General features: G+C 40.5%; 1 protein-coding gene across 8 annotated transcripts in view; it reads left to right on the top strand.

Moving 5' to 3' along the window:
• The window catches only part of EPG5 (ectopic P-granules 5 autophagy tethering factor), a 126,390-nt gene that overhangs the window by 86,085 nt on the left and 14,770 nt on the right, over positions 1-25,535 (top strand). For 7 of the 8 annotated variants that reach the window (XM_022561821.2, XM_089895110.1, XM_089895109.1 and 4 more), the window contains 9 exons: positions 6,514-6,708; positions 7,722-7,935; positions 10,815-10,963; positions 11,903-12,104; positions 13,789-13,861; positions 15,239-15,342; positions 21,140-21,315; positions 24,182-24,367; positions 24,990-25,199. In XM_022561821.2, the coding sequence (XP_022417529.1) occupies positions 6,514-6,708; positions 7,722-7,935; positions 10,815-10,963; positions 11,903-12,104; positions 13,789-13,861; positions 15,239-15,342; positions 21,140-21,315; positions 24,182-24,367; positions 24,990-25,199 (1,509 nt within the window). The remainder of the gene's footprint in view (positions 1-6,513; positions 6,709-7,721; positions 7,936-10,814; positions 10,964-11,902; positions 12,105-13,788; positions 13,862-15,238; positions 15,343-21,139; positions 21,316-24,181; positions 24,368-24,989; positions 25,200-25,535) is intronic. The other variant, XM_089895107.1, reaches the window with a different exon arrangement.

Genomic DNA, 25,535 nt, shown 5'->3' with positions numbered 1-25,535 from the left:
AAAGAAAGGGTCTGAGAAAATATTTGAAGAGATTATAGTTGAAAATTTCCCTAACATGGGAAAGGAAATAGTCAATGAAGTCCAGGAAGCACAGAGTCCCATACAGGATAAACCCAAAGAGAAACACACCGAGACACGTATTAATCAAACTATCAAAAATTAAATACAAAGAAAAAATATTAAAAGCAGCAAGGGAAGAGCAACAAATAACATACAAGGGAATCCCCATAAGGTTAACAGCAGATCTTTCAGCAGAAACTCTGCAAGCAAGAAGGGAGTGGCAGGACATATTTAAAGTGATGAAAGGGAAAAACCTACAACCAAGATTACTCCACCCAGCAAGGATCTCATTCAGATTTGATGGAGAAATTAAAACCTTTACAGATAAGCAAAAGCTAAGAGAATTCAGCACCACCAAACCAGCTTTACAACAAATGCTAAAGGAACTTTTCTAGGCAAGAAACACAAGAGAAAGAAAAGACCTACAAAAACAAACCCAAAACAATTAAGAAAATGGTAATAGGAACATACATATCGCTAATTACCTTAAATGTAAGTGGATTAAATGCTCCAACCAAAAGACATAGACTGTATGAATGGATACAAAAGCAAGACCTGTAGATATGCTGTCTACAAGAGACCCAATTCAGACCTAGGGACACATACAGACTGAAAGTGAGGGGATGGAAAAAGATATTCCATGCAAATGGAAATCAAAAGAAAGCTGAGTAGCAATTCTCATATCAGGCCAAACAGACTTTAAAATAAAGACTGTTACAAGAGACAAAGAAGGACATTACATAATGATCAAGGGATCAATTCAAGAAGAAGATATAACAATTGTAAATATTTATGCACCCAACATAGTAGCACCTCAATACATAAGGCAAATGCTAACAGCCGTAAGAGGGGAAATCAACAGTAACACAATCATAGTAGGGGACTTTAACACCCAACTTTCAGCAATGGACAGATCACCCAAAATGAAAATAAATAAGGAAACACAAGCTTGAAATGACACATTAAAGAAGATGGACTTAATTCATATTTATAGGACATTCCATCCAAAAACAAAAGAATACACTTTCTTCTCAAGTGCTCATGGAACGTTCTCCAGGATAGACCATATCTTGGGTCACAAATGAAGCCTTGGTAAATTTAATAAAATTGAAATCGTATCAGGTATCTTTTCTGACCACAGTGCTCTGAAACTAGATATCAATTACAGGAAAAAAACTGTAAAAAATACAAACACAGGGAGGCTATACAATATGCTACTAAATAACCAAGCGATCACTGAAGAAATCAAAAAGGAAATCAAAAATTACCTAGAGACAAATGACAATGAAAACACGACGACCTAAAACCAATGGGATGCAGCAAAAGCAGTTCTAAGAGGGAAGTTTATAGCAATACAGTCGTACCTTGAGACACAAGAAAAATCTCAAACAACCTAACCTTACACCTAAAGAAATCAGAGAAAGAAGAACCAAAAAAACCCAAAGTTAGCAGAAGGAAAGAAATCATAAAGATCAGATCAGAAATACATGAAAAACAAATGAAGGAAACAATAGCAAAGATCAATAAAACTAAAAGCTGGTTCTTTGAGAAGATTAACAAAATTGATAAACCATTAGCCAGACTCATCAAGAAAAAAAGGGAGAAGACTCAAATCAGTAGAATTAGAAATGAAAAAGGAGAAGTAACAACTGACACTGCAGAAATACAAAGGATCATGAGAGATTACTACAAGCAACTATCTGCCAATAAAATGGACAACCTGGAAGAAATGGACAAATTCTTAGAAAAGCACAACCTTCTGAGACTGAACCAGGAAGAAATAGAAAATATGAACAGACCAGTCACAAGCACTGAAATTGAAACTGTGATTAAAAATCTTCCAACAAACAAAAGTCCAGGACCAGATGGCTTCACAGACGAATTCTATCAAACATTTAGAGAAGATCTAACACCTATCCTTCTCAAACTCTTCCAAAATATAGCAGAAGGAGGAACACTCCCAAACTCATTCTACGAGGCCACCATCACCCTGATACCAAAACCAGACAAAGATGTCGCATAAAAGGAAAACTGCAGGGGCTTCCCGGTGGCGCAGTGGTTGAGAGTCCGCCTGCTGACGCAGGGGACGCGGGTTCGTGCCCTGGTCCGAGAGGATCCCACATGCCGCGGAGCAGCTGGGCCCGTGAGCCATGGCCACTGAGCCTGCGCGTCCGGTGCTTGTGCTCCGCAATGGGAGAGGCCGCAACAGTGAGAGGCCCGCGTACCACAAAAAAAAAAAAAAAAAAGGAAAACTGCAGGCCAATATCTCTGAACATAGGTGTAGAAATCCTCAACAAAATATTAGCAAACAGAATTCAACAGCACATTAAAAGGATCATACACCATGATCAAGTGGGGTTTATCCCAGTAATGCAAGGATTCTTCAATATATGCAAATCAATCAATGTGATATACCATATTAACAAATTGAAGGATAAAAACCATATAATAATCTCAATAGATGCAGGAAAAGCTTTTGACAAAATTCAACACCCATTTATGGTAAAAACTCTTCAGAAAGTAGACATAGAGGGAACCTAGCTCAACATAATAAAGACCATATAGGACAAACCCACAGCCAACTTTTTTTTTTTTTTTTTTTTTGCGGTATGCGGGCCTCTCACTGCTGTGGCCTCTCCCACTGCAGAGCACAGGCTCTGGACACGCAGGCTCAGTGGCCATGACTCACGGGCCCAGCTGCTCCGCGGCATGTGGGATCCTCCCGGACTGGGGCACGAACCCACGTCCCCTGCATCGGCAGGCAGTCTCTCAACCACTGCGCCACCAGGGAAGCCCCAACATCGTTCTTAATGGTGAAAAACTGAAACCATTTCCTCTAAGATCACGAACAAGACAAGGTTGCCCACTCTCACCATTATTATTCAACATAGTTTGGGAAGTGTTAGCCACAGCAATCAGAGAAGAAAAATAAATAAAAGAATCCAAATCAGAAAAGAAGTAAAGGTGTCACTGTTTGCAGATGACATGATACTTATACATAGAGAATCCTAAAGATGCTACCAGAAAACTGCTAGAGCTAATCAATGAATTTCGTAGAGTAGCAGGATACAAAATTAATGCACAGAAATCCCTTTGATTCCTATACACTGATGATGAAAAATCTGAAAGAGAAATTATGGAAACACTCCCATTTACCATTGCAACAAAAAGAATAAAATACCTAGGAATAAACCTAGCTAAGGAGACGAAAGACCTTTATGCAGAGAACTATAAGACACTGATGAAAGAAACTAAAGATGATACAAACAGTTGGAGAGATATACTATGTTCTTGAATTAGAAGAATCAACATTGTGAAAATGACTGTACTACCCAAAGCAATCTGCAGATTCAGTGCAATCCCTATCAAACTACCAATGGCATTTTTCACCGAACTACAACAAAAAATTTCACAATTTGTATGGAAACACAAAAGACCCCGAATAGCCAAAACAATCTTGAGAAAGAAAAATGGAGCTGGAGGAATCAGGCTCCCTGACTTCAGACTATAATACAAAGCTACACTAATCAAGACAGTATGGTACTGGCACAAAAACAGAAATATAGATCAGTGGAACAGGATAGAAAGCCCAGAGATAAACCCACACACATACGGTCACCTTATTTTTGATAAGGGAGGCAAGAGTATACAATGGAGAAAAGACAGCCTCTTCAATAAGTGGTGTTGGGAAAACAGCTACATGTAAAAGAATGAAATTGGAAAACTTCCTAACACCATACACAAAAATAAACTCAAAATAGATTAAAGACCTAAATGTAAGGCCAGATACTATAAAACTCTTAGAGTAAAACATACGTAGGACACTCTATGACATAAATCACAGCAAGATCCTTTTTGACCCACCTCCTAGAGAAATGGAAATAAAAACAAAAATAAACAAATGGGACCTAATGAAACTTAAAAGCTTTTATGCAGCAAAGGAAACCATAAAAACGAAAAGACAACCCTCAGAATGGGAGAAAATATTTGCAAATGAAGCAACTGACAAAAAGGATTATCTCCAAAATATACATGCAGCTCAATATCAAAAAAAACAAACAACCCAATCCAAAAATGGGCAGAAGACCTAAATAGACATTTCTCCAAAGAAGATATACAGATTGCCAACAAACACATGAAAAGATGTTCAACATCACTAATCAGTAGAGAAATGCAAATCAAAACTACATTGAGGTATCACCTCACACCAGTTAGAATGGCCATCATCAAAAAATCTACAAACAGTAAATGCTGGAGAGGGTGTGGAGAAAAGGGAGCCCTCTTGTACTGTTGGTGGGAATGTAAATTGATACAGCCACTATGGAGAACAGTATAGAGGTTCCTTAAAAAGCTAAAAAGAGAACTACCATATGACCCAGCAATCCCACTGCTGGGCATATACCCTGAGAAAAGCATATTTCAAAAAGAGTCATGTGCCACAATGTTCATCGCAGCACTATTTACAGTAGCCGGCACATGGAAGCAACCTAAGTGTCCATTGACAGATGAATGGATAAAGAAGCTGTGGCCCATATATACAGTGGAATATTACTCAGCCATAAAAAGAAATGAAATTGAGTCATTTGTAGTGAGGTGGATGGACCTAGAGTCTGTCATACAGAGTAAAGTAAGTCAGAAAGAGAGAAACAAATACCACATGCTAACACATATAGAATCTAAAAAAAAAAAAAAGGTTCTGATGAATCTAAGGGCAGGACAGGAATAAAGACACAGGCATAGAGAATGGACTTGAGGACATGGGGAGGGGGAATAGTAAGCTGGGACAAAGTGAGAGAGTAGCATTGGCATATATACACTACCAAATGCAAAATAGATAGCTAGTGGAAAGCAGCTTCGTAGCACAGAGAGATCAGCTCTGTGCTTTGCGACCACCTAGAGGGGTGGGGTAGGGAGGGTGGGAGGGATTTGCAAGAGGGAGGACATATGGGGGTTTACATATGTATATAGCTGATTCACTTTGTTATACAGCAGAAACTATCACAACACGTAAAGCAATTACACTTCAATAAAGATGTTAAAAAAAAGTATAAAGAAGAAAAATTTCTCACAATCCTCATCTCCTGGAGATATTGGTTACATAGCTAACATTTCATTATAGTTTGTCTTGTGTATCTATGTCTATTAGTTTATGTGTGTATATGTAAAAATACACAGTTAATAACTAGCACATGCTGTTTTATAACCTGCTTCTTTCATTCAAATGCATGTTTTAGACAATATTCTTGATAATAAATACAGACCTATATCATGGTATTTAATATATAGTGTTCCATGGTATAGGTATATTGTAATGTATTGAGCCAGTGCCCTCTGGATGAATATTTATGTAGGTTGGTTGTTTTGCTACAGTAAGCCTGAGCTAAATATTCTTACATATCTTTGTGAAATTATTGTGCTATTTTTCCTAGGATAATTTCCTAGAAGTATGATTGCTATGTCAAAAGGATTAGCATTTGATGTATATTGTTATACTCTCCTCCTGGGAAGTTTGTACCTATTTACATTATAATAGCAGGGTTTGAGTTTATTATTCTCCGTATTAGAACTAACATTAGGAATGATCATTCTTTATAAATCTTGCTAATCTAATAGGGGAAGTGGTACTTTGTGATTATTTTACGTTGTATTTCTTTAAGTACTTGTTCAATTGCCTGACTTTTCAAATGATTATTGGCTGTTTAATAATTTTTGTGTGTGATTTTTCTGGTATTGTCCTTTGCATGTTTTCTGCTGGAGAGTTTCTTGTTTTGACAGAGCTCCTCAGAGTGCTAACCTGGTATCTGGAATGTGGTATAATTTTTCTCCTTTGTCATTTTTCTTTAATTTTATGATGCTTTTTGCCTTATTGAAGTAAAAATTTTATATATTCAAATCTATCAGTCTTGTCCTTTAATTATTTCTGCCTCTGGTCAAGCTTATCAAAGCTTTCCTGACTCTGAGGTTATTTAAATATTCACTTATATTCTAGTACTTTTAAACGTTAGAACCAAGTTACAAGAAGGTGAGGTTATCTTGAGTGTATATTAGTTATAAAAATTAGCTTTTGAAAAGTATTAAAAGCACATCTCAATAAAATGTGTAACCTAGAAGTTTTTTTTTCTTGACGTAATGCAGAATCACTTTGAATACTTAGCAGTCATGGTGGGTACATTGCAAATTTCCAGATTCAGATTATCCCAATATTTTAATCTTTTAAACATTTTCTTTGGTGTGTCCAAATGAAATGAATGGATTATCCAGAATATTTAATATCACTTACATTGGAAGTGACAGGTTTATCGATGTTGATTTTACATTTCTTTTGATTGTTTCTTATTCTTATTTAGAAAAAATTCTATTTGCCTTATGTACTATTCCTTAAAACTTGGGTGCTTAAGTAAAAGTTGGGGAGGGGAGAATATAGTGACATTTTCCCTTTTTAATTCTTTCAAGGTGTTTATAAGTGGCACTAAATCAGAATGCAGAAAAGTCCTTCAGACCATTCTGAAGAACAGAAGGCTCTGCTCTCTCTTGTCACCTTTCTTTACTCCCAACGCTACGCCTGCGGAGTTCGTACAGCTGTATGAGGAAGTGGTGAAGTTTCTGAGTGAGGACAACAGTGATATGACTTTCATGCTGCTGACCAAGGTGAGCTGTCATTCAGTCCTGATGTTGTCATTGAAATGTAGATAATGCTGTTGTTTCCCAGCTCCCTTGGAGCTGTGTCTCCAGGTGGACTGGAGACTGACAGGCCGTTTTCTCATTTGATATCATCTTCAAATAGCATCCCAGAGCTGCTGCTTCTGGGGGCGCTGATTCTGTTATATAGGACAGTCTTACTCATGTAGTATAAAAAGGACCAGCTCCCAAACTCTCTTTAAAAACTTCATACAGTTTTGAAATATTCATAGTAATAATTTAGTACATCCTTCTTTTGAATGTATGCCTTAATTGTGTTTGATAATTGAGTTGTAATATGTCAGAGTCTCTCATATTTAGAATAAGCTCAATCTAAGCAAATTGCCTTTGTTTTATTCCTAATAGAATATTAACTCAGACCAAGGCAATGAATTTACTTAACCAGTTGAGAATTTCAGAGCCTTAGCTATTTTGCCTTCAGTTGTACTTCTCTGACATCTATGAGTCATAAAACCTGGGCATTTTTTAGGACCTGGAGACTGATCTCAGTTTGTAATGGGGGAGACCATGTTTTATAGTTTGGGATTCTGGAAGGTGATATCAATACTCTGAATTTTCACTAACTGATGCACTCTTTGAAACATGGCCATTAGATGGAGATAGTTCCATAAAGTGGCCGCTTGTTTGTGGCACTATGACCAGTGAAGAAGAACTACAAAGTTCTGATCCTTGTGTTGTAGGGAAAACTTACCAACAAGATTTTTAAATTGCAAAAAAGCATGCAGGGCTGAGAAAACTGCCTCTGCAATCCCAGAGACTGAAGTATATAGATGGAGGCATAATGGTACCGTCAGTTACTGAACTGCCTAGGTTCTTTTAAGTATATAAATTTTAGTTTCAATCTTTATAAAAAGCTAAATGCTAGGTAAGCTTTGACTTTCAAACTAAATTTGCACACAATTTGCTCTATTTCAATTAATTTTCTAGTATAAATAAAACTTCTTATTTCCTTTTCTTTTTAGTTCGATCTTAAGCAATGGTTAAACGCCACTAAACCTCCTCTGTCTGATCGTACCAGGCTTCTGGAGTCCATTCATTTGGCACTTACTGCCTGGGGCCTTGAACCAGACGAAGATATTTTGATGCCATTTAATCTTTTCTGTAAGCACTGGACTTACCTTCTTCTCTACCAGTTCCCTGACCAGTACAGTGACATTCTGAGGCTGCTGATGCAAAGTAAGTGCCTTAATTGTGACTGATTAGATCACAGTGAATGTTTAATATGACATTTACCATTCTACGGATGTCATCCAAAAATGTAAAAATAATGCAAGCATGCAGGAGTTTAGAATCACTAATCTTCACCCAAAGTGCTCAATGAACAATGCCCAAAAGGTTGCTGTCTGTAAAAATGGTCAGTTATTGTCCTAAATGTCAGAATGGACCCTAATTGGGCAAGACAGCTCTTAGACATTGGGGTTGGAGTCGTGCACCCACCTGTCTACCTTGACTTTGCAGCTGTCCTGAACTGGGGTGGGCCTGCTTACCCTGGTGACTATAGATTTGGGAAGAGGAGGAAGTTGCTCCTTTACAGTATGCTTAATATGCCGGTTGGTTTCTCTATAATTCCAAAATGGTGGATAAATTTAGTCTTTTTCCCCCCTAATTTTTTGACTCTTGTTTTTTGCAAATGAATTTTATCCCTGTGTAATGATATGCTGTATTTATATTATCCAAGAGAAAGAAAGCAGCATTAAATTTTCCAAATTCCCACTGTTTCTGTCCCCCTCCTGCAGTTTTCCATCAGTGTTGGAGATCAGAGGAGAAATAAAGAGTGTAGGCTTTTTTATTTTTGAAATTTCACTAGGCAGGAATTTTATTGAAATTTGAAAAATGAGATAGTATTTACTTTTTTTCATGTAAACTTCATACTGTTTATAGATGTAATGCAAAACTAAATTTTGCTTTATGTCAAATCTTTGTGTTACATCATAGAAATAGTATAATGAATAAGTTAATGATCTTATGTATTGGACTACCTGAAGAATACTGAAATGTATGGTCTCATTTTCAAAGCACTACAAAACATTCATTGTTTCCTATAGAGGCAAGTTGCAGGGTACGTGGAGAATGGTGGTAGGGAAAGGTACTTGTATAATTTTTTTTTTTTTTTTTTGCGGTACGCGGGCCTCTCACCGTTGTGGCCTCTCCCGTTGCGGAGCACAGGCTCCAGACGCGCAGCCTCAGCGGCCATGGCTCACGGGCCTAGCCGCTCTGCGGCATGTGGGATCTTCCCGGACTGGGGCACGAACCCGTGTCCCCTGCATCGGCAGGCGGACTCTCAACCACTGCGCCACCAGGGAAGCCCTACTTGTATAATTTTTAATGCATATTTGCATAGCTAAGTTTTGCCCTAAATTTTCAAAACTGGTTAAGCATATATTGTGGGTTTTTTCCCTGAAACCTTTTAAAGAGATTATAAATTGTTTATATAGGCAACCATTGACTTGGATTTAGCAGGAAAATTTTATTTCCCAGGAAAAGTAATTCAGTTACAGGCTTAAGAAAACACTACCATCTCTGTCAGATTCCATAACCTCCAGCCTCCTGGTTTCCATCCCTCCCTGGCCACCATATCGGTGTTCCCAGGGCTTCATCCTTTACTCGTCTGATTTGCCGTGGGTGAGCCCATTGCAGTTTTCCCTGGCTTCACTGACATCTTCTAGGCATGCATGACTCCACACCTGTAGCTGTGTTCTAGGCCTCTGCCCTAAGATCCAGACCGCAGTAGCTATTGGGACACAGACCCTTCACTGTCCCCTAGGTACCTCCCATCCACTAGTGCAGCTGACCTCATCATCCTTCCCCTTAGACCAGCCCCTATGAGCCACTGTTGTCCTAGTTGATCCTTGTGCCACCTCTGGGGGGAAAGGACCTGAGGGCGTATAATTCCTGTCCTCTGGGAAGTCAGTTTTGCAGGTAGCAGAGTGCTGGTTGGTAGTCTCTACTTTTGCATACTGTTTCTGTGTTGCTTTAGGTTTTGCCTGGTGTAGGAGTGGACTTTTAGGGGCGAGTAAGAGACTCCTTCTGAACAGAGCCTAGACTCTGCAGTTGCATTCTGCACCATGGGTCCTTTGTTGTCTCTCTCACATTGTCCAGCCAGGAAAATGGCACCTTTACCATTCCCCAGTCAGGGGGTGGTAGGTGGGAGTCCCCTCCCCACCCCCAGATTCCAGCTCAGATGGCTCGGCTGTGCTCACTACCAGTAGGGTTACCAAGAGTACGGAAAGTCAAGTGTCCATGTGGACAGATCTTTCAATAGGTTCTCTTAACTTTGGTCTCTTCACCACAGATCTTTTTTTTTTTTTTTTTAACGTTTTTATTGGAGTATAATTGCTTTACAATGGTGTGTTGGTTTCTGCTTTATAACGAAGTGAATCAGTTATACATATACATATATCCCCATATCTCTTCCCTCTTGCATCTCCCTCCCTCCCACCCTCCCTATCCCACCCTTCTAGCTGGTCACAAAGCACCGAGCTGATCTCCCTTTGCTATGCGACTGCTTCCCACTAGCTATCTATTTTACATTTGGTAGTGTACGTATGTCATATATACACTACCACTCTCTCACTTTGTCCCAGCTTACCCTTCCCCCTCCCCATGTCCTCAAGTCCATTTTCTAGTAGGTCTGCGTCTTTATTCCCATCTTGCGCCTAGGCTCTTCATGACCATTTTTTTTTTTTAGATTCCACATATATGTGTTAGCGTACCGTATTTGTTTTTCTCTTTCTGACTTACTTCACTCTGTATGACAGACTCTAGGTCCATCTACATCACTACAAATAACTCAATTTCATTCCTTTTTATGGCTGAGTAATATTCCATTGTATATATGTGCCACATCTTCTTTATCCATTCAGGACAGGTTACTTCCATGTCCTGGCTATTGTAAATAGAGCTGCAATGAACATTGCACCACAGATCTTTATGAATTTGTTTTGGATTTTTATTTAATACTCATTCATTTGTAAAGTACATGTGTTCTTTGATTCAAGTTGAAAGTTAGTTTGTGAAGGATGCTGACTTGCTCTCCTCTGTCCCTGCCTGGTAAGGCTCTGCTGAGCAGCTGCTGAGCCCCGAGTGTTGGAAAGCCACCCTAAGAGCCCTGGGCTGCTGCGCCACAGGCTGCCAGCAGGGGGCAGCTTCTGCTGAGACCTCGGTGCTTCAAAGCTCTCCGGATGTTCTCTTGTCAGACAAGCAGGTGTGTAGCTCTTGGTCTCTGAAGTTTTTGTGCATTTCTTTTCCGTTTCCTTTGTAGTTTTTTTGTTTTTTTTAATTAATTTATTAAAAATATTTTTTTTTCTTGGCTGCATTGGGTCTTTGTTGCACGCTCGGGCTTTCTCTAGTTGCAGCGAGCGGGGGCTACTCTTCCTTGCAGTGCGCGGGCTTCTCATTGCGGTGGCTTCTCTTGTTGCGGAGCACGGGCTCTAGGTGCGCAGGCTTCAGTAGTTGCGGCACGCAGGTTCAGTAGTTGCAGCCTGAGGGCTCTGTGGCACACAGTCTTCAGTAGTTGTGGAGCACGGGCTTAGTTGCTCTGTGGCATGTGGGATCTTCCCGGACCAGGGCTCGAACCTGTGTCCCCTGCATTGGTGGGAGGATTCTTAACTACTGCGCCACCAGGGAAGCCCTATATGTTTTTTAAACAACTGGAACACATTTAAAATTGATATCTAACAAAGCATCTTTTTATCTCTAAGAACCCTGTGTTTTCCTTTGTCAGTCATCTCCCATTCCCTCTACCCCCACCCGCCTCCTGTGGCTGGATCAGCTTTCTCTCATGCCTCAGATCTGATTCTTGCCTCTCTGTTCAGGAACAGCCCAGCACCAGCCCCTGTGTGTACCTCGCCTCCCCGCCTTAACCCTCCTGCTTCACTGGCTCCTTCGAACAGGTTTTCACGCAGTGTCCCACAGAGCTCTCAGCTTCATCAATTTTATATGATGTGGGTCCACATGAATTTAGTTGAAAAAATGGTTCCTTTGCTTTAGAAAAGGAGTTTGAAATCTGCTGATTTACTTTTCATATGCTATATACCTTTGCAACTCGATTACAAAGTCAAAGCCCTCCGTCACAGTCTACTGTAGTATTCTACTGAAAGTAGATATTCAGTAAGCATTTTTTAAAATGGTCATTCTTTTCCAGGTAATGGAGACTATACAGTGGCTCTCAAACTTTTTTTGTAAGCTTCGGTTATCCACGTTGGACTTTAAAAGTTTTGGTTTATTCTCAAAATGGAGTCCTTACATGGCAGATATGAAGACACTGTTGGACTACCTTGTAAAAAGACTGCTTGACTCAGAAATGGCCTGCTTGGCCCAAGATCCATCTGCCAGCAGCAAAACAGGTAATATGCCTTTAGTGCAACATGGAGCTTAGGTGTTCTGACCTTCCATTAGAAGAGACTTGAATAGACACATTAAGAGATTTAAAACTTGGTGATAAATCTGTATATCTGAGTGTCATGAAGAAGAAATAGGAAATACACAGTACAAGTGTGAACCCATATATGTGTTATACCTATATTCACTTACCAGTGGGTGCTTGCTTCAGCTTGCTTCTGCCTCTCCTTTGTAAGGTGAAGTACAAAGAGATAGGTTTCAGTCTCCAGCTCTTTCTTCCTATTATTTATCACATTAAGAATGTTTAAGTTTTTATTTTTAAAAAATGCATGTTATAAAATTGTCCATGATATTGTGTTATAATAAAACTTCAATTTAAGAAATTTCATTGCAGCAAATGAAAACTGAAACATGTTTAGTTATATTAAATGTGTTGTTTGTATATCACCATAGGTTTATGAATACAGATGATAAGAAGAAGATTTTCTATATAGTGATCAATGATCTTGACAAAGGGTGGACTTAATTTTTCTTTTTCTTAATTGAAGTATAGTTGACGTACAATATTATATAAGTAACAGGTGTATAATATAGTGACTCACAATTTTTAAAGGTTATACTCCATTTATAGTTATTATAAAATATTGGCTATATTCCCTGTGTTGTACAATATATCTCTATAGCTTATTTTATACCTAATAGTTTGTACCTCTTAATCCCCTACCCTTATATTGCCCCTCCCCCTTCCCTCTCCCCACGGTAACCACTAGTTTGTTCCCTATATCTGTGAGTCTGCTTCTTTTTTGTTATATTCACTGGTTTATTTTTTAGATTCCACATATAAGTGGTATCATATAGTATTTGTCTTTCTCAGTCTGACTTATTTCACTTAGCATAATGCCCTCCAAACCCTCCATATGTTGCTGCATATGGAAAATTTTCATTCTTTTTTATTGTGTGTATGTATGTGTGTGTGTGTGTGTGTGTGTGTGTATGCCACATCTTCTTTATCCATTCATCTGTTGATGGACACCTAGGTTGCTTCCATATCCTGGCAATTTTAAATAATGCTGCTATGAACATTGGGGTGCATAGTATCTTTTCGAATTAGTGCTTTTGGTTGTTTTTTTTTTTTTTTTGCGGTACGCGGGCCTCTCACTGTCGTGGCCTCTCCCGTTGTGGAGCACAGGCTCCGGACGCGCAGGCTCAGTGGCCATGGCTCATGGACGGGCCCAGCCGCTCTGCGGCATGTGGGATCCTCCCGGACCTGGGCACGAACCCGTGTTCCCTTCATCGGCAGGCAGACTCTCAACCACTGCACCACCAGGGAAGCCCAGTGCTGTTGTTTTTTTTGGATATACACCCAGGAGTGGAATAGCTGGATCATATGGTAGTTCTATTTTTAGTTTTTTGAGAACCCTCCATACTGTTTTCCACAGTGGCTGCACCAATTTACATTCCCACCAACAGTGTAGAAGGGTTCTTTTTCTTCACATCTTCGCCAACATTTGGTATTTGTGTTTGGTATTTGCTGATAGCCATTGTGACAGGTGTGAGGTGATATCTCATTGTGGTTTTGATTTGCATTTCCCTGATGATTAGCAATGTTGAGCATTTTTTCATGTGCCTGTTGGCCATCTCCATTTGATGGGCTTGTTTCTTGTCTCTAAAAATTTTGCTTTGTTTTAGTGCTAAGATCCCTACATTCAGTAATCGTCCAGCTCTTTAAGCCATGGATACTGGTTTTAGAGGACAATGAAAGGTAAATAGTTTTTCTGATATTCAAATTTCTTTGAAATTTATAGACTTAAAGTTCTGATGGTGTTTTGGTCCAGCTGATGATTCACAGATCTGATTTTAAATTTAGAGAACGCTTCTTTACAAAGTAAACTTAAGACATTTTCTGTTTGTGGAATTGTTAGTCTTCTTGATCAGAGCTATTGATTTTGAAGCAAAACTGGACACTCATTTCCAGTTTTCCACAATAAAGAAGTTGAATGAGGTTGGTATTTAATTTCAGAAAAATGGATGTTGTTCTCCTGAATTAGGTTTTGATAATATAACACTGCAAAATATGAGGCAAACTTGATTTTACCTAGTATCAGTTATGTTTTTGGAACTAAGGTGGCTTTCAAATTACTGGGTGGGAATTGCTCTTTTAACATGAACTCTGCAACTAAATGAAAGCATTATTTCACAAGCATTTAAAACAGAGGTGTTGAGCTGTCCAAATGCAAGGAGTTGCCTTACGAGTCTTTTTTCCTCTAAAAGCATACAAACAAAAGGTAGATGTCCAGAGTTCTGTAAGAATTACACAGTATATATCACAGTATTTAAAGTGTTTTCATAAGTGTGAATTAATCTGATCCTGAGATTCAGAAAACTTGAATGTCTTGCTCAAATCCCACAGCTGGTGAGGGCTAGACTGGGACCAGGGTAGAGCTTTGACCGCCATGTCCAGATTATTTGTATCATCCAGGCTGCTTCAAGAGCCCATTGAGGAAAACAGAAAAAGTTCTGGGTCTTTGCTTTTCCAGAGGGCTATCCTTAGACAATCCACAAGCTTCAGGATTTTGTGGTGACCGTGAGACTGCTTACCATAATTTAGGCTTCCTGTCTATTTCCAGGAAGAACTAATGGAATTTATTTTTATATTGAACTTTCTATACCAGATTCAGAAAGTAAAAATTTCATATAAAGAGTTTTTCCTTTGGTTATTTCCTCTCTGTTCATTTTTGACCATCTTTTTTTACATGTCTTTTCACCCCCCATGCTTTAGGTAGAGAAAACTGTCTTCTAAGGCATTCGAAATGTAACCAAGATACACAAGGGATGGGTTTACGGGCATAAATTGGATGTGTTGTAAAAGGTGTTAATTTAATAGTTATTTAGATAGCACACTTCTGAAACTTAATTACATTGGAATAAATGTTAGGAAGGAAAGTAAATAAAATTATATGATTGATATTAAAAGCTACAATTCACTTCCAGGAATTTACAGTTTTTAAAGTGCTCTAAATGTGTCTTAGGGCTACATAACACAGAGTTTTCTAGAACTTAGGCAAACCCCAGACTCTGGGACATACAGTAATTTAATCATAGTGTTTCCTTTCTAAGTGTGTGTTTCTTTTATTTAAAGCAGCCAACGACATTACCCCTGGCTGGAGAGTGATGCTGTGGTGGCCTCAAGCATCGTGCAGTTGTTCACTGATTGCATTGACTCATTGCACGAGAGTTTTAAAGGTAGGAAGATGTTATATCATGTCTCTGGTTAGTTTTCACTTTTCCTTAAGTAATTCAGTTAATCTTTTGCCTCTGCTTTTCTACTTTATTTACTTTTACTTTATTTGGTAGGCTGTCATCTTTGACCAAAGAAAGGTCACCCGTACAATTATTTAGTGTGAAGTGTGTAACCTCTTATCTTTTTTGGGAGGTAGTGCTCAGTGTCATCAGTTATGGCTTTCTCTTTTCAAATATTGTCTTTCCCCCATGGTGAACCTCATTCTATCTTCTGTGACTTTTCACTTTTTTGGTGTGTTTTCTTCTGCTTCATTTAGGGCAAATTCTTTTTTTTTTTGACCACACCGAGTGGATTGTGGGATCTTAGTTCCCCGACCAGGGATTGAATCCGCACCCTTGGCAGTGAAAGTGCAGAGTCCTAACCACTGGACTGCCAGGGAATTCCCCTGGACAAATTCTTGAGATCTCTCTTCCAGCTTACTCCATCTCTTCAGCTATGTCTAGTCTGCTTTAAAAAAAAATCCATTGAATTTTTCATTTCAGTTTCTAGAAGTAATGTTTGTTTATAAAATTTATCCAGATCCTTTTAAAACATATTTATTTATTTTTTTTAAAAAATATTTATTTATTTTTGATTGTGTTGGATCTTCATTGCTGTGTGCGGTCTTTCTCTAGTTGTGGCAAGCAGGGGCTACTCTTCATTGTGGTGCACTGACTTCTCATTGCGGTGGCTCATCTTTGTTGTTGTGGAGCACAGGCTCTAGGCGTGTGGGCTTCAATAGTTGTAGCACACAGGCTCATTAGTTGTGGCTCGCGGGCTTAGTTGCTCTGTGGCATGTGGGATCTTCCCGGACCAGGGCTTGAACCCCTGTCCCCTGCATTGGCATGTGGATTCTTAACCACTGCGCCACCAGGGAAGTCCCTATCCGATCCTTTTTGATAGCATCTTCTTTCTTTAATTTAAATTTTCAATTTTTATTCTTTTAAAATGTTTAAACATACCTACTTTCCTTTATGAGCTGTATGCAGTAATTCCGTCATCTCAAGTTTCTGTTCGGGGGTGGCTCATGCTTCTGTTTGATGTTCCTTCAGAGGCTTGTTTCCTTCTGTATTTTGTAATTTTCTATTGTGAGCCTGTATTTAGAGAGACTTTATCTGTGGAAATTCCATGAGGACTAGGATGAGGGTGTATGCCTCCAGAGAAGATCTGCATTTGTTGCCATTTGGCTCTGTGTAATTCCTTGGCTTTGGGTTTCTCACACTACACAGATACATGAAATCAAACCCCATACTCAATTATCACAATCAACTTTCTTGCCTCCCTGACTCCCAGTCCAGGCTAAGGCAGAGAAGATCTGTTCCCCTCCCCCCTCATCTGCCCTTTCAGTGAGGGTGTAGTCCTTAGAAGATCTTGTTTTCCGTTTCCTTGTGCTGTTGAAAACCCCACATAAGCAAACAGCCCCAGGGCAACTGAGGCTTCCGCATCCGTTTAATACTCTGCTTTCCTAGTCTGTCTGACCTCTTTTCTTCCACTGAATGCATGTAGCTGTGCATTTTCAGAGTTGTTGCATTTTACTTAGTGTATCTAAATGTTTTGTATTGGGAGGCTTGTAAGGATATTAGGTCCACCCAACCCAGATTCCTGCAGTAGACTCCTAACTGTCCTTCCTATCTCATTTCTGTTCCTGCCTGCTTACTAGATTGATTTTCCAAAAATTCTGTTTGTGTGCTATTATATTCTTACTCAGAAACTTTTAAATGTAATAATGTTTTAGCTCAGCATTCAAATGTGTCTGGCTCAGAGCACTTCAACGTTCTGTGATGTTTTTTCATGGAAGCATTCCATTCAGCCATACTGCTCTACGCACTGTTCCCTAAACGTCCTTGGATCTTCCCTCTGCCACTTCTTTGCTTATGCTGATTCCACTACCTGGATGAAGCCTCGGGCCCTTTGTATTCTCCTGCATATCTGTTCATGTGCACACATTTCTCTCCTGCCTCTAAATCTTTATAGCACATTGTTGTAGTTTGAATCCTTGGGAAGCAGACGCCATGATGGAGCCAGAATGCTGAGATTTATTTGGGGTACTGCCTGTGAAAATAAGAGGGAGAGGAATAAGGGTGGGCAAAGAAAGCCTTCAGATCCTGGTGCAGGCCTAACACCCGTGAAAGGAGAGTAGGAAGAGTCTCAGCCTGCAGGGCAGCGCTGAGAAAGTATTGGCCAGCTGGTTGGGGAGTTCTAGTGCCAACATTCTTTTTTGAGGATCCTACCTTGGGCGGAAGCAGCCAGGTCAGTGCTTAGTTGTTGGCTGAGGGCTACCTGGGAGGAGGATGGCCTCGACTCAGGTGCTAAAGGTGCTGTGCCCTGATCTGTGGCAAGTTCTGTTTGAAGGGAGATCTGAGTGATGCACCCCCGTGGCTACCATGTGTTTATGTGGCACTGAGTCCTGGAGTTAACAATATGTCATCCAGTATTTTATATACAATGTATATAGTAGATAGCATATCAGATAATAGACTATATATTATAATAATATGTATAAATATATATAGCAATAATATATATGTTATAATATAAAACAATATATCATCCAATATTTTATATATATACAAAAATAGACTTTTTTTAGTGTAGTTTTAGGTTCACAGCAAAACTGAGCGGAAAGCACAGAGAGTTTCCGTATACCCTTTCCTCCCTGCTCCGCGTGCATAACCCCCTCCCCACCCACTATCACCATCCCCCACCAGAGTGGTACATTTGTTATAGCCGATGAATCTACACTGACACATTATTACCCAAAGTCCATGTTTACACTAGGATTCATGCTGGGGCTTGTACATCCTCTGGGTTTGGATAAATGTATAATGATGTGTGTCTACAGAGTATCCTACAGAGTGGTACAGTATCATACAGAGTAGTTTCACTGCCCTAAATATCCTTTGTGCTCTGTCTGTTCATCCCTCCCCCACCCCAGGCTTTGGCAACCACTGATTTCTTTTACTTTCTGCATAGTCTTAGCTTTTCTAGAATGTCATATAGTTAGAATCATTCATTATGCAGCTTTCCAGATGGGCTTCTTTTGCTTAGCATATGCACTTAGGTTCCTCCATGTCTTTCATGACTTGATCACTCATTTCTTCTTAGTGCTGAATAATATACCGTTGTCTGGATGTACCTCATCCAGCGTTGTTTTGTTTTTTTTTTAATATTTATTTATTTATTTGGCTGCGTCGGGTCTTAGTTGAACCATGTGGGATCTTTTGTTGTGGTGCGTGGGCTTCTCACTAGTTGAGGCGCACGGGCTCCAGAGCACACGGGCTTAGTTGCTCTCCAGTTGCCCCGCGGCATGTGGGATCTTAGTTCCCTGACCAGGGATCGAACCCACGTCCCCTGATTGGAAGGTGGATTCTTTACCACTGGACCACCAGAGAAGTCCCCATCTAGTATTTGTTGTTGTTTTTTTTTTTTTTTTTTGGTGGTACGCGGGCCTCTCACTGCTGTGGCCTCTCCCGTCGCGGAGCACAGGCTCCGGACACGCAGGCCCAGCGGCCATGGCTCACGGGCCCAGCTGTTCTGCAGCATGTGGGATCCTCCCGGACCGAGGCACGAACCTGTGTCCCCTGCATCGCCAGGCGGACTCTCAACCACTGCGCCACCAGGGAAGCCCCCCATCTAGTATTTTTGATTGACTTTTTACATATCTGATCTCCTCTCAGTTCCCCCTCCCCCCTCCGCCGCTATTATAAGATATAAACTCTAGGCACAGAAACATTCTTCTTTTTATCTCTCCCCAACCCAAGACTTAGGACAGTGCCGTACTCTGAGTTGTCTACTTGATAAAAGTATTGGTTCAGTGAGTAACACATGAAATCCTAATAGCACTCACTTTTTTTGGAAAGGTAGACTTCTAGCTGCATATTACCATCCACAACATATTTATAGTGAGACAAATATTTCAGCATAAAATTATTGTCACAAAGGCTATTATTTAGTTCCTTAGTATAAAAGGGCAGGCACTCTCACAGGCCCATGTATATCAAATAAAAAAGTGTCCTAGGAATAGGAGAGTACACAGATAACAGTAAGAATTGGCAACTCAGTTCAGAGAGAGGAAACAGAAGAACTGTGCACAGCAAGATGAAGAAGTATTAAATTATAGCCTTTTAGTGAGATCGTCTGATTCAGCTCCATGTTTTTATTGATGAGAAAAAATGAGGACCTGGAAAGGAAAATGAATTCATCTGAGGTCACAGAACTTATTTGTGTCTGGGCTGGGACTAGAGACGCTCGGTCTGGTCCTAAGAGATTACCTCCTAGACATCTTCTCCTACGTATCCATCCTAATTTAAACAAAACTATCTTTTTTATCCATATTTAAACAAATGCGACTCTTCACCCCTGTCTTAAAAGGTTGTTAAAAGCATACGTTACTGTTTCCTGAGGAATGGGGATTGAGGGCACAGGAATGTTAGCAGTGATAAGTCGACTTATCGTGTGTTGATGCTCATTAGTCATTTTTCAAAAGTCAGTGTTGAGAAACTCCCATCAGGTTTCTGCTCTCGTTGTATGTGGCTCTCTCTTCTTTGACCAAATTCCATTCCTTTGCTTAGAGCCAGAAAGTCTGAAAAAATTTGTTTCAGACTAAATGCTCCTGAGGGCACTAAAGTAATTGATACTCGTGAGGATAATACTGAGTGATTCAGGTCACAGAAGAGTGTGAAATTTGTTTTAGAGTGACTTACTTGAATAACAGTTAACAGTCTAGTTTTACTGCACCAAGGGTTAAGATTTAGTCATTTGGAACATTTCCTTTTTTTTTTTTTTTAAATAAATTTATTTATTTCGGCTGTGTTGGGTCTTCGTTGTTGTGCGTGAGCTTTCTGTACTTGCGGCGAGTGGGGGCTACTCTTCGTTGTGGCGCATGGGCTTCTCACTGCGGTGGCTTCTCTCGTTGCGGAGCACGGGCTCTAGGCATGTGGGCTTCAGTAGTTGTGGCTCGCGGGCTCTAGAGCGCAGCCTCAGTAGTTGTGGCACACTGGCTTAGTTGATCCGCGGCATGTGGGATCTTCCCGGACCAGGGATCGAACCTGTGTCTCCTGCATTGGCAGGCGGATTCTTTTTTTTTTCTTCTTTTTTTGTGGTATGCGGGCCTGTCACTGTTGTGGCCTCTCCCATTGCGGAGCACAGGCTCCAGACGCGCAGGCTCAGCGGCCATGGCTCACGGGCCTAGCTGCTCTGTGCCATGTGGGATCTTCCCGGACCGGGGCATGAACCCACATCCCCTGAATTGGCAGGCGGACTCTCAACCACTGCGCCACCAGGGAAGCCCGGCTGGCGGATTCTTAACCACTGCACCACCAGGGAAGTCCCTGGAACATTTCCTTTTGAGGAACATTCGATTTCTCCAAGGTGCCAAATGAATGAGGTGTCAAATGCATGAGACTGAATTTATGCTGAAGGCAACAGACTGAAGGGATGCCTAGAGTTGGTTGGGGTTGTGGAGGTGTATTTGAGTTAAAAAGTCATATATTTAGGAGTTTTAGAGAAAAACTGTTCACGCCTGCTATCTCCCTCACACCAGCTGCTCCTTCCAGTTGCCCTGGTAAATAAATTACCATTCTTTATTATTGCTCTGCCATCACTTTCTTCCCTGGTACGTGAAAATCTTTGAAACTGGGTAATTATTGAGAACGTTAGGTTTTTAGACTTTTAGTTCAAATTTGTGTTTTGTGTTAATTTTTTACTTGTTTTAAAGATAAACCAAAAGGGCTTCAGCTATATTTTCTTTTTCAATTTTAGATAAGCTCTTGCCCGGTGATGACGGAGCCCTTCGGTTACACCTGATACATTATTGTGAAGCATGTACAGCACCCAAAATGCCAGAGTTCATTCTGTATGCTTTTCACAGTGCCTACCAGAAACTCCCATGGAGGGACCTGCATCCTGACCAGATGCTCATGGAGGCCTTCTTCAAGGTAAACCCTTCACTCTCTATGTCACAGCCTGGCTTCTTGGGAGCAACCTGTTCACTGTGGGTTTTAGGCCCAGTTGCAGTGGATGACAATGTGGACCCTGCCCGAATTCTGTATCGCCCAGACAGTGCTTGTGTAAAGCAGCATCCTATGGACATCATTTCACTGTGTTAGTAGATGACTGGACAGCATTTACAGAAAACCCAGAGAAAGATTTTTGTCTGTAATATGACAGTCATCCCCTAGTCTTCGGTGATATTGTCATGTGAATACATAGTTTAATCACTTTGTCACACTCAATCTTGGCGTTTCTGTGAATGCATGTTTTTCTAGGGTAGTATCATTAAAACTGCTTCTTGTTAAATGTTCTATTAAAGTAGAATGTAAATCGGTACTCAAACCATTAGTTTCTTTAAGCAGTTATGTAAGGGGATATTAGGCTGTAGGAGACAGAAGTACATTGTAACAACGAGTAATGCATCATAATCATATAAAAGACCTGAAATGGCCTCTGGAAAAAGTCCCACTAAGTGTGCAGTAGAAGCAATAGTCAGAAAACGGGTACAGTAGTGTCACTTGCCTACCAGTCAGGCATTTCTGTTGTTCTTCAGTTTTTGTTTTAAAAAACCCTTTAATCTTGTCTTAGCTTTTTATGATCATTTCAGTTTATTTGTTCATAGTCACCAGTTCATTTGTGTTTACTCATAACCTAATTCACATTTATTATTGAGACACTTTAAGCGCTTTTTTAAAAAAAATTATTATTTATTTGTTTATTTTTGGCTGCATTGGGTCTTTGTTGCAGTGTGTGGGCTTTCTCCAGTTGATGCGAGCGGGGGCTACTCTTCATTGTGGTGCACGGGCTTCTCATTGCAGTGGCTTCTCTTGTTGCAGAGCACGGGCTCTAGGAACATGGGCTTCAGTAGTTGTGGCACGTGGGCTCTAGAGCGCTGGCTCAGTAGTTGTGGTGCATGGACTTAGTTGCTCCGCGGCATGTGGGATCTTCCCGGACCAGGGCTCAAACCCGTGTCCCCTTCATTGGCAGACGGATTCCCAACCACTGAGCCACCAGGGAAGTCCCTAAGTGCTTTAATTACTGCAGATCCATAGTTATTTATGACAATTAGTAAAATGTACTGCAGTCTTTTAGTGCTTAAGTGGAGACCCCACCCACTGCTGCTCTTGTCAGCCACTCCTCTGTAGCTGAGCTCTAAGGAAAGCTGAGGACAGTCATCTTAGTGAAATACAAAGTTAAGAATGATTTTATAGCTAGGTTTAGACTATGAGACAGGCACAAAGTAGGTATTCATCATCATTATGAATATGGAATTGAACCTTTGTTTAACGAGCTGTAAGAGAGTGTTTAAGTAAGAGCACAGCTTTAGCTATATGACAGATTAAATAGAATGGTCTATAAAGGGATGCTATAGACTTTGTATCTCTAGGAGTTTTAGTCTAATGATAGATGACTTTGCCCGGCCCAGAAGCTGGGAACCTTTCTGTTGCATGAGTCTTGCTGGCATAGTAAAGTATGTTTGTGAGGGGGTTGAGGGTGAAGATAGAGAACAAATTATAAAGGAGGATGAAGAATCATTTTCTAAAAGGGAAAACGAGCAAATAGCATGATATAATGATGGTACTAATTGGAAGACATGAATCATCAAATTCCACTGATTGCGATTTTATAAATGGAGTTGAGCTTTTTAATCTTCTTTTTAAAGGAAAAATTTATAGCTAGCCATGTTTTATTTTAAACAGACTTGAAATAGGCTTATAAGAGATAACTTTGATATTGATTATATACTTTAAAATACATTTGCCCCCCATCCCCGCTATATTTTAAATGGGATAATTAAACATTATGTAGTCATCAAAAATTATAAAGACTAATGATATGGGGATATATTTATAACACAACATTATATGAAAAAGGCCATATAAAAATTATATGTGCTAATATAGTAGGTCTCAAAGTATGGTCCTAGGGCCAGCAACATCAGTACCACCTGGGAACTTGTTAGGAAGACAAATTCCTGTTCCTACTCCAGATGCAGGGCATTAAAAATTCTATGGGTAACCCCCCAACCCTCATCCCATGCAAGTCCTCCAGGTGGTTCTGATGCACGCTCGGCTTTGGGAACCAGTGACTAGTAGATATATCACCTTTGTCTTGCCCAGCACATCTGAGGACTGTGGTAGGCTCCCTTGAGCACCAGTGACTTACTGTGGCAGGGATTTGCCACCCTGGCTGGAGCTAGGGAAGATCATTCCTTTCCTGTTAAGAATTAGTGGAATAGGGACTTCCCTGGTGGTGCAGTGGTTAAGAATCGTCTGCCAATGCACAGGACACAGGTTCGATCCCTGGTCTGGGAAGATCCCACATGCTGCGGAGCAGCTAAGCCCATGCTCCACAACTACTGAGCCAGTGTTCTAGAGCCCGCGAGCCACAGCTACTGAGCCTGCGTGCCACAACTACTGAAGCCTGTGTGCCTAGAGCCCGTGCTCTGCAACAAGAGAAGACACCTCAATGAAAAGCCCATGCACGGCGACGAAGAGTAGCCCCCACTCACCGCAACTAGAGAAGGCCCGCACGGAGCCACAAAGACCCAACGCAGCCAAAAATAAAAATTAAAAAAAAAAAAAAAAAAGAATTAGTGGAATAAATAATGAACTCCAAACAAGCTGAAAGGTGTGCCATACATTGAACATGGAAGGAAAAATATTATAATCTAAATCTCTGAGGGCAGAAGGGTTATGAATGATTTTTATAATCTGGGAAAAAAGTATAATTTAAAAGATATATAATTTAGAAAACATTGATTTCTATACATTTTTAGGATATATAGCTAAAAACATTGTTTCCTTTTAGGTGGAACGAGGAAGCCCCAAGAGCTGCTTCTTGTTTTTGGGGTCTGTCCTCTGTGAAGTCAACTGGGTCAGTGTGCTCTCTGATGCCTGGAATCCCAGTCCCCACCCAGAGACCCGGAGCATGATTGTCTGCCTCCTTTTCATGATGATTTTATTGGCAAAGGAAGACCAACTGGTGGATCAAACAGTAAGTTTGGAGAGCCTGTGATAAAGACTTGGCAGGGGCCTCTAGATCCTCACTCTGTATGAAGTTGTGGTTTTTAAGTTGTTTCCCTCGTGCCTCTTTCAGTGTGAATATATGCATGGCATACGGGATGTGCCTTCAACTAGGTGTCTGATTTTCTTTTTTTTTGTGGTACGCGGGCCTCTCACTGTTGTGGCCTCTCCTGTTGCGGAGCACAGGCTCCAGACACGCGGGCTCAGAGGCCATGGCTTACGGGCCCAGCCGCTCCACGGCATGTGGGATCTTCCTGGACTGGGGCACGAACCCGTGTCCCCTGCATCGGCAGGCGGACTCTCAACCACTGTGCCACCAGGGAAGCCCGGTGTCTGATTTTCTTATATAGTTCATAGTCTAAGGGAACCACACCAAATATAAAAATCAATTTCAATTTACATCTCCTTAATTGCTTGTTCTACCACCAGATCATAGAGTTCCTTTGAAAATTGGGTTCTGAATACTTATAAATCTTAATGTGTTTTGCCAAAACTTTGGTTATTACTTTCACGAGTACTCCTAACTTGAGAGATGCATATTTATGGAAAAAATGGGAGCTCTGGAACTAAAGGAATGTGTGTTTCATTTTTAGGATTCTCCTCTACTTACTCTCCTTGGACAGACAAGCTCACTCTCGTGGCATCTTGTGGATATTGTGTCATATCAGAGTGTGCTAGGTTATTTCAGCAGCCATTACCAGCCATCCATCATCCTGGCAAAGGAATCCTCTGCTGAGTTAATTGTGAAGCTCCTAAAAGTGTCTGCAGGTCTTTCCATTCCTACTGACAGCCAGAAACATCTTGTAAGTTAAGTGGGTCCTTTAGAAGGCAGAGTGTTCTTCAGGGCTGCTAGTAGTATAAGTGCTACTGAGGACTGTCTCGAATCCTGCGATGGCTCAATAGAAAAAGTTGGAGGATGTATATCATTTTGGCCTCTTGGGTCTTTCAGTTTCGTTTATTTCTTCTGGTAAGCCTTTACCTACTAGCAGTGTCACATGCTAACAAGAGGTGAAAAGGATTGAGGGCCGACAGTGAGCTGTGGGTTTACTGATTTGAATGTCATTGGCAGCAGAATGGCAGCAAGTTATGAGCATGAGTTTGAGGTCTGACAAACTCAAATCCCCAACTCACTGCCATTC

Source organism: Delphinapterus leucas, chromosome 14 (assembly GCF_059928025.1).
Source record: "Delphinapterus leucas isolate spDelLeu-1000000601 "Yukka" chromosome 14, BTC_Dleu_Yukka2, whole genome shotgun sequence".
Taxonomy (NCBI): domain Eukaryota; kingdom Metazoa; phylum Chordata; class Mammalia; order Artiodactyla; family Monodontidae; genus Delphinapterus; species Delphinapterus leucas.
Note: the sequence above shows the minus strand (reverse complement) of the source record. Positions and strands in the feature narration are given on the sequence as shown.